Here is a 13038-nt window from a genome sequence, read left to right as displayed (position 1 = left end):
CTTGCACCACTTCAGGATCAGGCAGACGCAGGTAATCTGCTTTCAAGGCATTGGTTTGATATAAAGGCACCAACGCTGCACTGTCTTCTTGAGGTAGGGTAGTAACGTCTTTATGGAAGTGTACTGTATGCCCCTCTAGCCTCAAAGTAGAAATGACAGTAGATGTAGAAAGTAGCTAGCGGGAGAGAGGGGGGGAAGTAGGAACATAGGGTGGGAATTATACTTAATAAATAACATTCTCATTGTAGTTAAGACAATAACCAATTAGATAATTCATATGTTTTTGTGTTGTACAAGGAAACATGTAAAAACATAAATATGAGCCTAACAAACATGTGAGCATTCTTTTGATTATTAAAATATACAAGACAATTTTCAATAAGAGCAAAACAGAAACTTATTCTATGGTCCTATTGCCACTGACATTTTTTTATGTCACAAGGATATTTTGTAAGTCTATCAACAAAGATCAGATTAAATGAAGTCACCTTGGCCCAAAACTAGTCTTTTGGATCCCTCTAGCAGCAGCTACTGTATATGTATTATTTTCTTCTCTGTGTCACAATCGAAACTGGACTTCTGACACGTTATGGAATTTTCATACATGTTTGATTTTTATTATATTTAATTCCTGTTTTCATATAGGAGATATGAGTTACACGTTGGGAGAGGGTTTGCATTTCACCAATGGATCTCTGGTCTTGCAGCGACTTCATTTGAAGAGTGCTTGTTGTGTTCCTTCTCTCGGGCAAGGACAGGGAACCATACCGCACTACACAGTAAGACCTCTGTTAAGTGTCACCTGTCCTAGAAGGGACATAGTCAGTCTACAAGAGAAGTTAAAGCTCCTCAGTTGTAATGCAAAATGTTACCATTCTTGCTATAGGCCACTAAACACAGGCAAGAAATGGCAGCAGAAAGTTGAACTTCAGGTAGTTGACAGTTTATATTTGAAAGTAAGCGGAGTAGCCTAGTAGAGGAACAGGTTCGGACTAATATAGAGGGGAACAGGGAAACACTGTGCTCAAAATGCACACATGTTCATGACATTTAATTTACTCTTACTGTTTCATACAGTACCAGTCAAAAGTTTGGACACACCTACTCATTCCAGGGTTTTTCTTTATTTTTAGTATTTTCTACTTTGTAGAATAATAGTGAAGACATCAAAACTATGAAATAGCACATATGGAATCATGTAGTAGGGTTGGTATACAGAAGATAGCCCTATTTGGTAAAATACCAAGTCCATATTATGGCAAGAACAGCTCAAATAAGCAAAGAGAAATGACAGTCCATCATTACTTTAAGACATGAAGGTCAGTCAATGCGGAAAATTTCAAGAACTTTGAAAGTTTCTTCAAGTGCAGTCGCAAAAACCAACAAGAGCTATGATGAAACTGGCTCTCATGAGGACCGCCACAGGAAAGGAAGACCCAGAGTTACCGCTGCTGCAGAGGATAACTTCATTAGAGTTACCAGCCTCAGAAATTGCAGCCCAAATGAATGATTCACAGAGTTAAAGTAACAGCCACATCAACTGTTCAGAGGAGATTATGTGAGTCAGGCCTTCATTGCTGCAAAGAAACCACTACTAAAGTACACTAATAAGAACAAAAGACTTGCTTGGGCCAAGAAACATGAGCAATGGGTATTGGACCGTGGAAATCTGTCCTTCCAATAAAATGTTATTTGATTTGACCCAACCCTCCCTGTTTTTCAACTTGTTGTTCAGTAAAGCTAAAGATTGTCTATTATATTGACAAGATAGTCAAGTGACTGCTCTAACGATCGAAAAACATGTCCTCAAAGATTATAGGAATGCGGGAAGAGGCAAGATCAGTTGGCACCATTCTAAATCAATGAGAGGGTAGATATGTGTGAACAACAGGCCATAGATATTGATAGAGGAGTCATCTTTATAATTGTGCAATTATAGTGTCTGTACTAGCAAGGGCAGCGCCATTGAGATTCTCCATCTTAAAGTAGTTAATTTACTTATTCTTAATTGGCTGATTGCTCCCAACTCAAAGGAACCCCCACCCAGTTGAATACTTAAAATTGGTGGAAGCCCTCAATAGCAGTGTCCATTCCCTGTGGCTCAGTTGGTAGAGTATGGTGTGTGCAACGCCAGGGTTGTGGGTTCGATTCCCACGGGGGGCCAGTACAAAAAATGCATAAATTAATGTATGAAATTAATGTATTCACTACTGTAAGTTGCTCTGGATAAGAGCGTCTGCTAAAATGCCTAAAATGTAAATCCATGCTTAAAAGTGTTATATCCATGAGTCCTCTACCCATATCTATGACAACAAGCACAACCCTGATATAACCTTAGTTGTTTTTTTCCAAGTTGCCAAAATGCCACGTGCTTCCACTTATATCAGTGCATTCATAACAATCTAACCACGAAACGTATATTAGATCAAATAAGTCTCACTTAGCAAATTAGCAATTCATTTTTTTGGTTGAACAAATTTGACACTCATTCATTGACATCCATAAAAAAAATCCTCACTACGTTGGTTTATTTTCGTTTTTCGTGGACAGATTTTGGGTGGAGTAAAACTTCTCCATTAGTCTCTTCCTCTCTGCTGCAGTACCTTTTTGCGTACTCAAGAACCGTGAACGAGCATTTTCAGGTGAGTGTTGCATTCCTTTGAAGACGTTTTTAGCTAGTTAATTCTGATATTAATAACTTTATATTTTGACCCGTTCATGTGGATAATCCTTATTTGTGCCAAGCCTGCTGTCTTTAGGTTGACAATTATTTTGAAAATTAGCAGCATGCCAATGCAAACACCATTTTGTTGTGATTTTGTTATTAATCTATTTGAAATGTTTGAATTTTTCTCTGTAACAAAAACAACTAAACAGTTTTTGCGTGTGCCAAATTCAGTTTAGTTTCGTTTATTTATCCTGGCCACTGTGAAGGAAAGGGCGTGGTGAAAGTGATAGTTAAGCTCTTCACATAGCATCTGATCATGTATCAGTCTATTGCTCTTATCAGACAGTCAGAATGAGCACAGACTGTTTACTTTGGTGAAACAATGTAAAATATAATGAATTCGACATCTGCATGTTTCAACAAACTCAAAATATCAAGTTTACAGAATCCCACAGGTGTTTAGGGTGGCTTGGGGTTAAACACCACCCAGGGTTGCCAGGTCCAGTTAAAATGTCAAATTCAAAAGACCCATCAAAACCTGCCCAGAAAGTCTGAAAACAAGCAATTCTTGCCATATTTATCCAATAAACCCTTTCCCCGTGAAGTTATTGATGTAATTAAGACGTAATAACGACGTAATTTCTAACGACAAGAAGCCAAATTAATGTTTCCCATCAAAATTATTATTATTGCGGAGCTAATGTCATGTAATAGCCTAGTGGTTAGAGCGTTGGACCGGTAACCGAAAAGTTGCTGGATCGAATCTCCGAGCTGACAAGGTAAAAATCAGAGTGAGTGATAAAAGTTGGACAGAGGATCTTGAAATCTCTGCAAAGAAACACTTGGACGAACTTCAAAAATCACGTTAGGCTATTTTCTGGCAATTGTGCCTTTAATTTGTGCCAGCTGTTAAGACTACAAACAGTTATAAATTGTATATTTGAGAGATTTACTTGCCATTTCAATAGGCATATGGCCTATGCTACTGACTCAAATCTGGATTTATGATTGTAGGTAGCCTATAGCCCCGATAGGCCTACAGTAACCAAGGCAAGATGTTGGCAAACTGAACGATTTAGCAGCTTACTTAGTTCAAATTGACAGACTCATTTATTCAACATGAATATAGCGATGCGATTTCGAGTAAGAAGTTCTTGTTCTGAATAGGGTCGTAATTTCATATCACTGAATGAAATATTCATAATATGGATATGAACTGAATATATGCTCGTCATCAACAGCCAGTGTTTGTTTTATTACCTGTAGCTAAATCTGATTGACTGTTACCTAAGTCGAATGCATTCTAACAACAGCTGAGCAGCGATTGCGATGTGACCATGATCGCTATTGATAACTTCCAATTTAATGAACTAAACATGGCTGTTAATCATTGCATAATAACACAAGGATAAAACAATAGAAGTTATAGGCTATTTATTCAATATGTTTGCCATTTTCAGGAAGGCTACACAAGTGGCACAAATTGATTTGCAAGGACTCCAGTGAAATGTCATTTCAACATATGTATTGTATCAAATGGTAGCCTACTATGGCATATAAATTAATAGGCTACTTGATGGCCAACAGATGCAAATGTATCATGTCAGTTTTATTGTGGACTTTTTCCCCATAACAGAAGCACGCAAGGGAGTTCCATAACTTCCATTTCAAATTCATTCGCGCAGCGCTCGAGACCGAAGAACAACTGAGCATGCTTAAAACTTTGACTTGATACGATTTTTCATAACTAAAGTTGACATTAGAATGCAGTTTAAACCACCTCTGAGTGAATGTATCTAATTCACTCTAGTGCGCCTGAAGTAGTTTTCCACTGCTTTATTGCTGTTATTTCTGGATGCGCATCAGTTCTATATATACAAAAGTATCTGGACCCCCCCCTTCAAATTAGTGGATTTGGCCATTTCAGCCACACCCGTTGCTGACGGGTGTATAAAATCGAGCACACAGCCATGCAATCTCCATAGACAAACATTGGCAGTAGAATGGCCTTACTGATGAGCCACACAAGGTCACATAAAGGGACCGCTAAAGCTTGTAAAAACCGTCTGTCCTCGGTTGCAACACTTACTACTGAGTTCCAAACTGCCCCTGGAAGCAACGTCAACACAAGAACTGTTAGTCGGAAGTTCCTTGAGTTGGGTTTCCATGGCCAAGCAGCCGCACACAAGCTTAAGATCACCATGTGCAATGCCAAGTGTCGGCTGAAGTGGTGTAAAGCTCGTCGCCATTGGTCTCTGGAGCAGTGGAAACGCGTTCTCTGGAGTGCTGACTCACGCTTCACCATCTGGCAGTCCGACGAACAATTCTGGGTTTGGCGGATGCCAGGAGAATGCTACCTGCCTCAATGCATAGTGCCAACTGTAAAGTTTGGTGGAGGAGTAATGGCCTGGAGCTGTTTTTCATGGTTCAGTCTAGTCCCCTTAGTACCAGTGAAGGGAAATCTTAATGCTACAGCATACAATGACATTCTAGACAATTCTGTGCTTCCAACTTTGTGGCAACAGTTTGGGGAAGGCCCTTTCCTGTTTCAGCATGACAATACCCCGTGTACAAAGCAAGGTCCATACAGAAATGGTTTGTCGAGATCGTTGTGGAAGAACTTGACTGGTCTGCACAGAGCCCTGACCTCTACCCCATCGAACACCTTTGGGATGAATTGTAACGCCAACTGCGAGCCAGGCCTAATCACCCAACATCAGTGCCCGACCTAACTAATGCTCTTGTGGCTGAATGGAAACAAGTCCCTGCAGCAATGTTCCAACATCTATTGGAAAGCCTTCCCAGAAGAGTGGAGGCTGTTATAGCAGCAAAGGGGAGACCAACTCCATATTAATGCCCATGATTTTGGAATGAGATGTTGGAATGAGAGTAGGTGTCCACATACTTTTGGTCATGTAGTGTATATATACAGTGCTTTCGAAAAGTATTCAGACCTTGACTTTTTCCACATTTTTGTTACGTTACAGCCTTATTCTAAAATGTATTAAATAATCTACACACAATACCCCATAATGATAAAGTGAAAACAGATAACACTTTTTTTAAACAGAAATACCTTATTTACGTAAGTTTTCAGACCCTTTGCTATGAGACTCAAAGTTGAGGTCAGTTGCATCCTGTTTCCATTGATCATCTTTGATGTTTCTACAACTTGACTGGAGTCCACCTGATGTAAATTCAATTGATTGGACATGATTTGGAAAGGCACAAACCTGTCTAAATCAGGTCCCACAGTTGTCAGTGCATGTCAGAGAAAAACCAAGCTATGAGTTCGAAGGAATTGTCCCTAGAGCTCCGAGATAGGATTGTGTTGAGGCACAGATCTGGGGAAGGGTAGCAAAAAATGTCTGCAGCATTGAAGGTCCCCAAGAACACAGTGGCCTCCATTATTCTTAAATGGAAGTTTGGAACCACCAAGACTCTTCCTAGAGCTGGCCGCCTAGCCAAACTGAGCAATCGGGGGAGAAGGGCCTTGGTCAGTGAGATGGTCACTCTGACAGAGCTTCAGAGTTACTCTGTGGAGATGGGAGAACCTTCCAGAAGGACAACCATCTCTGCGGCACTCAACCAATCAGGCCTTTATGGTAGAGTGTCCAGACGGAAGACACTCCTCAGTAAAAGGCACATGATAGCCCTTTTGGAATTTGGCAAAAGTCACTTAAAGACTCTCAGACCACGAGAAACAAGATTATCTGGTCTGATGAAACCAAGATTGAACTCTTTTTGGCCTGAATGCCAAGCATCACGTCTGGAGTAAACCTGGCACCATGCCTATGTTGAAGCATGGTGGTGGCAGCATCATGCTGTGGGTATGTTTGTCAGTTGCAGGGACTGGGAGTCTAGTCAGGATCAAGGCAAAGATGAACGGAGAAAAGTACAGAGGTCCTTGATGAAAACCTGCTCCAGAGTGCTAAGAACCTCAGATTGGGGCGATGGTTCACCTTCTAACAAGAAAACGACCCTAAGCACACAGCCAAAACAACGCAGGAGTGGCTTCGGGACAAGTCTCTGAATGTCCTTGAGTGGCCCAGCCAGAGCCCAGGCTTGAACCCGATCAAACATCTCTGGAGAAATCTGAAAATAGCAGTGCATCAACGCTCCCCAACCAACCTGACAGAGCTTGAGAGTATCTGCAGAGAAGAATGGGAGAAACTCACCAAATACAGGTGTGCCAAGCTTGTTGTGTCATACCCAAGAAGACTCTAGGCTGTAATCGCTGCCAAAAGGTGCTGCAACAAGGTACTGAGTGAAGGGTCAAATAATTATGTAAATGTCATATTTACTTTTTTTTATATATCATATATACATTTGCAAAGATTTCTAAACCGGTTTTTGCTTTGTCATTATTGTGTGTAGATTGATGAAGAAAAAAATCTATTTAAATCAATTTTAGAATAAGGCTGTAACGTAACAAAATGTGGAAAAAGTCAAGGGTTCTGAATACTTTCCGAATGCACTGTAAATCATTTTTTTACGACTCCATGCTGTACCGCTGCGGCCCCCAGTTGTATACCCCTGTTCTAGAACATTGATATCTTATATTCTGAGAACATGGCAACCATGTTCTATGTAAGTTTATGGGACGTTGATGGAATGTTCTACTAAACCTCAGAAAACGACACAGAGTTCCCATGAAACATGTCTAGAACATTAATATTGAATATTTTGAGAACATGGTAACGACGTTCTGGGTTAGTTCTGGTTGACATTAAGGGAATGGTCTCTTGAAAACCGTCCTTGCACGTCACTGGAACATTACTATGAAAACATTAGGCGCATTCTCTAAAGTTGTGGGAACGTTTGTTGTTAGCTGGGTAAATGTGATAAAACTCCAGATGAAGCTTTAGGGTCTTATGTCAGAATTTGATCTCATTTGTAGGGATGCACGATATATCGGTGACCATATCGAGCGATGTTTAACACCGATGTGCAAAACCGATGTCAAAGCTGACGTGCATACTTATATAACGTAGGTACATTATGTAATGTCGCCACGTAAAATGTTGCGCTACATGTGCAGCACAGCATTCCTACCCTAGCCCACAATGTCTGCTGGGTGGATCGAGCAGTCAACAAGTGAAGCAGCCATTTGAAAGAGTAGGAACATTTCAGCGAGACAACAACTAAAAATGCAAAATCCATTAACGCCAAGATAATGGAATTCATTGCTCTTGACAATCAACCGTTCTCTGTCATGGGTGATGTTGGCTTTCACCGATTGGTCAAGCACAGGTACACACTACCAAGTGCGCTATTTTTCAGAAGTTGTCCTAACAGAGTTACACAGTAATAGCTTCACGACTGACATTTGGACCAGCATGAGCTCCATGAGCATGCTGAGTCTGACAGCACAGTGGGTCGTCGAGGATTTCGTACTGAGGGAGGTCGTATTGTATGCTCAAGAGTATGCTGGTTGTCATACCGCTGCTGCCATTTCAATGGCATTTGAGAACATGTTTGGAACATAGAAACATGAACATACTAGCTAGCTCTATTCGAACAACTGACTCGAGAAATAAGCTAATCAACTGCGCCTGCAGCAGACATGATACCCTCTGTCATGGCATTGAAACGCCTGCTCAACAAAACTGTCGACACAGGCTGTGAACAAGCGATTCGGTGGCATTCTCTCTTTACTGTGTCGCCACCATGTTCGATGCTATGTACAAGGACCGCTACTTCGATGCAGACAAGAAACAGGGTTTACGTGAAATATTACATACACAGCTGGACAAGATGGAAATGCACACCGAGGAAGAGAGGCCACGGACAGACAGACCTGAAACTTCACTGCTTGACATGTATGATGAAATCCTGGTTGAGAATAAAACGACTGAACGACGAAACAGCACAGCGAGTAAGTGAAAGAAATAGGTTTTGATTATGTTTTACTGGTAATGGGGACATGCGTAAATGCCAACAAAATAACTTTTTGGTCAGAGTGTGTGTGTGTGTGTGTGTAACCTTTATTTAACTAGGCAAGTCACTTAAGAACACATTTTTATTTACAATGACGGCCTACCCCGGCCAAACCCGGACATTGCTGGGCCAATTGTGCTCTGCCCTATGGGACTCCCAATCACGGCCGGATGTGATACAGCCTGGATTTGAACCAGGGACTGTAGTGACACCTCTTGCACTGAGATGCAGTGCCTTAGACCGCTGTGTCCGTGTGTGTGTGCAACTATTTTACTGTACTAAAATGCTTAAAAGGCCGCAAAAAATTTAAATAATGGTTATAGGTATCAGGTTTTTGACAAGGAAAATATCGGTATCGGCCAGAAATGTCATATCGGTGCATCACTACTCATTTGTGTTTTTCCTCAGACCACCCCTACTGAGACCAACGTGATCCCCACCATGAACCACAAACTGACCCAGGAACAGGAGAAACAGCTGTGTTCCTTACTGGGAAACGTCAAACTCAGCCTGCTGTTCAAGGCCAGTATATATGGCTACACAGGAGCAGCCTTTCACCAGAAATGTGACCACCAAGGTCCCACAGTCTCTGTAGGATATAACTCCACAGGGTTTGTTTTTGGAGGCTACACAAGTAAAGATCATGATGTAGCCAAGCAAGGCCAGTACATACAGGATGACAAAGCCTTTTTGTTCAGTTTAACTGGTAGAAATCCTGTCAGGTATCCTGTCACAAATGCCCAATATGCGGTCAAAATGCATAACACAACTGGCCCTTACTTTGGGGAGGCTTTGTTGTTAATGAACGCTAACACCGCTACAGTGATCAGCATTCCAGGAAACTACTACAACTTCAATGCTGCAGAAATGCATGGCAATAACCTTAACCTAACTGAGTGTGAGGTGAGTGTAAAGTGGAAGGTGAGTGTAGAATCAATTCTCTTCTCTCTTTAATGTGTATTTTTTTATTGTGCATATGATTAAATAAATATATATATTTTTTAACAGAAGGTGGTAACATCATCGAAAAGCCATGGAGGACAATTCTTTGGAAAGCTGAGTAAGCTCCAAACAGAAATGACCATCATTTATTTTTTGTGATGCAGTAATGCCTGTGTTAATGTTTTGACTACAATTGCATCATGTGATTCTCACATGGGCCACATATACTGAATGTTATACGATTGATGAGTACAGTACATTAAAGCATTTGCATATTAAATTGAGGTTCTTGTTTTCCACAGGAGGAGAAAGGAGCTGATGGACTCTGTTAAGCTCTACAGGCCCATGATCAGTTCTGTGGGTCAGGCTAGAGTTCTACTCATCGGCCCAGTCGGCGCTGGAAAGTCCAGCTTTTTCAACTCTGTCAACTCCATCTTCCGAGGCCATGTGACCAGCCAGGCCATATCGGGCAGCTCTGGAACCAGTCTGACCACTCAGGTATGTGGTCTACCATGTTAAACAACTGGTCTTCTTTTTTGTCTCTGCTTCAACAATTTGAATGAATGTCATCATATTTATGTGGACAAAATCAGTGGTGTAGTGGAGGGTAAACACAGTTTACCTACTTTTTTTTTGCTCAACAGTCTACCCACCTTTTGAATGTGTAGGCAGCATTAGTTTTTCCACCGCAACTGGTGATTAGTTTGCCTTCCAAGTTTTTTTTTTTTTTTACCCCTACATCACTGGACAAAATGATGATGCATTATTTATATTTCACAGTTTCGTACCTACTCAGTTAAGGCTGGACGCAATGGCAAACCGCTGGCATTCATTTTGTGTGACACGATGTGAATGGAGGAGGCCACAGGGGCGGGGCTAGATGTGGATGACATCAGCAGCATTCTGAAAGGCCATGTGCCAGACAGATACCAGGTGAGGGGCACCATACATACATACATACCTACGTACATACATACATATATACATACATACATACATACTTTGATTCTCCTCAGTGTGACCCAAACCCCTCGTCTTTCCCTTTCCCAGTTCAACCCCTCAGTCCCTCTGCAAGCAGATGCCCACGGATTCCGGCAGTCAGTGAAACTGCATGAAAGGATCCACTGTGTGGTGTACGTCATGGACACCTGCAAAGTCTCCATTATGTCCACCAAACTGGAGGAGAAACTGGTGGCCATTCGCAGGAGGGTCAACCTGCTAGGTCAGTCAGTCCGAGAGAAACCTGGGTTAAAGATGATGGATTATACAGACTATACTAGCGCAATCCCTGGTTAGTGACACTAATGGAGGGTTGTTGTTCCACAGGCATCCCACAGCTGGTTCTTCTTACCAAGGTGGATGAGGCCTGTCCCTGTGTGGCCAACAACTTGAGGAACGTGTACAACAGCCAGTACATAAAGACCAAGGTGAGCTCTGCACTCCCCCTGCATTAGATGACCATGAACAGTCACATAAATGTTTGGGTAATGTTTGGTAATGCTTGGTGTGTCCGACTCCCATAGGCCCAGGAGGTGAGTGGCCGTCTGGGGCTACCCATGTCCTGCATTGTCCCAGTGAAGAACTACAGTGAAGAGCTGGAGCTGGACATGAGCTGTGACATCCTGCTCCTCAGCGCCCTGATCCAGATGCTCCGCTTCGCAGACAACTACTTTGATGACGTCAACGACCAAGAGTAGCACGACTAGACCAAGTAGAGGAGATCACCCAGCATGGTGGTGGTATTGCCTGTCTATGCCACCTTGTTTAGCCCTCTCTCTGCCTCATTCTGTATATCTTGTTCTATGGTGTTCACGTAATCATAATTATGATGACTAGTTATCCATTACACAAAACTACAGAATGATAAGAATAACATAACATGCCTCATTGAGCCTACATCTTGAATATTTTATTCAATTGCTAGAAATAATCTATATTTAGGCATAAAAAGAAAGTTAGTTCACTAGCATGGCTAATTCTGTTCTTGTTTACATCATTGTGATTGTTTGGATTACATGGGATAGGTGAAAGGCCTGGGTTTTCTTCATATGTTCATTGATTGCTTTGCATACTAGTTGATCCTACATAGTCAGTTCTTGGATAGTCTCATACAGCAATCTGCTCCTCAGAATATACCCCAGCTGAAGAAAAAGTAGAGGTTAAACTTAGTACAAGATCATGTCGTTTTTACATTGGATTCACTTCACATTTGGCTTGCAATTGCTTGTGGTTTAACCACTAGATGGCAGTATATCATGAAACTGAAAATAATTTGCTAATAGTATGTGCTGCTGTTGGAAAAGCTGCCCATTTAAAGTTACCTTTGTTGAATATCATAGTATTGTGTCCTCATGTTTCATTGTGTTAGTTGACACTATGGTACATTACAATCAACATTGAGCACATAAGAAACAGTCAATGGAATGAACATGTCTGAACATGTTTTTTGGAGCACAGTGTTTCCCTGTTCCCCTTTATATTGGTCCTGACCTGTTCCTCGACAACTCTGCTTACTTTCAAATACAAACTGTCAACAACTTTCTGCTGCCACGTCTTTCCAGTGTTTAGTGGCCGATAGCAATAATGGTAACATTTTGCATTACAACTGAGGAGCTTAACTTCATTTAGACACCATGTCCCCTCTGTCACCATGTTCCAGACAGGTGACAGAGGTCTTACTGCGTAATGCAGTGTGATTCACTGTCCTCACCCGAGAGAAGGAACACAACAAGCACTCTGAGTCTCCAAAACAGCCAGAGAATATTTTTATTTTGGGGCCTCACCGCTTCTTTCAAATTACGTTGCTGGAAGACAAGAGCTCCATCGCTGAAATGCAAATAATACCCTCTGCCAATACATAACTTGTATCTCCTATATGAAAACAGGAATTCAATATAATAGTCCAGTTTAGATTGTGACAGAGAGAGGAAAAGAATGTATACAGCTGCTGCTGAAAAAAAGAAACTGGTATTGGTCCTGGGTGACTTCATTTAATTTGATCTTTATCAGTAGACTTGCAAAATGTCACTGACATTAAAACATTTCAAAATGACCAGAGGAAGTTTCTTGAATATTCTTTTGTATATTCTACTAATCAATAGACTGCTCACAGGTTTTGTTACGCTCATATGTCTGTGTTTACATGTTACTAAAACACAAGACAATAACCAATTAGATTACAATGATAATGCAACTGGGGCCACAGTGTGTGCCAGCTTTTGTTCCAGTTTACCTCTAACACACCTGATTCAACTAATCACAGTCTGCAATTTAGACCACTAATATGATTCAGGTGAGATAGTGCTGGGTTGGAACATACTCATGCAGGCAGCCTCACAGGATAAGACAGGAGTTGCTCACCCCTGATATAAATGTCTCTAAGTACAGAATATTCCAACTCTTTCAGCTGGTTGGTTTGAATAATCAAGGTAATGTTCAGTCTTGAACAGCCTGTGGGCTATGTGAAGAAGCCGTCCCTTAAAAGACAA

General features: G+C 41.4%; 1 protein-coding gene and 1 pseudogene across 2 annotated transcripts; both read left to right on the top strand.

Annotated features, from left to right (window-relative positions):
* The first annotated feature begins 2501 nt into the window (after positions 1–2501).
* LOC145861112 (uncharacterized) lies at positions 2502–10037 on the top strand. Of its 2 annotated transcripts, none has more exons than XM_082962753.1 (3): positions 2502–2642; positions 9017–9668; positions 9853–10037. In XM_082962753.1, exon 2 carries the CDS (start codon positions 9050–9052, stop codon positions 9560–9562), a length of 513 nt encoding a protein of 170 aa, XP_082818879.1. In that variant the 5' UTR covers positions 2502–2642; positions 9017–9049; the 3' UTR covers positions 9563–9668; positions 9853–10037. The 2 variants fall into 2 exon arrangements, with proteins under 2 accessions (XP_082818879.1, XP_082818878.1); XM_082962752.1 differs by lacking the exon at positions 2502–2642 and adding an exon at positions 7736–8546.
* LOC145861113 (interferon-induced protein 44-like) lies at positions 9853–12589 on the top strand (annotated as a pseudogene).
* The last annotated feature ends 449 nt before the right edge of the window (positions 12590–13038 follow it).

This window comes from Salmo salar, chromosome 16 (genome assembly GCF_965601325.2).
Source record: "Salmo salar chromosome 16, fSalSal1, whole genome shotgun sequence".
Lineage (NCBI taxonomy): Eukaryota > Metazoa > Chordata > Actinopteri > Salmoniformes > Salmonidae > Salmo > Salmo salar.
Note: the sequence above shows the minus strand (reverse complement) of the source record. Positions and strands in the feature narration are given on the sequence as shown.

Excerpts from the sequence above, each read along its gene's own strand:
- LOC145861112 (XM_082962752.1), top strand. The coding sequence starts at position 8,235 with ATGATACCCTCTGTCATGGCATTGAAACGCCTGCTCAACAAAACTGTC. Across the intron at positions 8,547-9,016 it reads ACGACGAAACAGCACAGCGA|ACCACCCCTACTGAGACCAA; the intron begins GTAAGTGAAAGA and ends GTTTTTCCTCAG.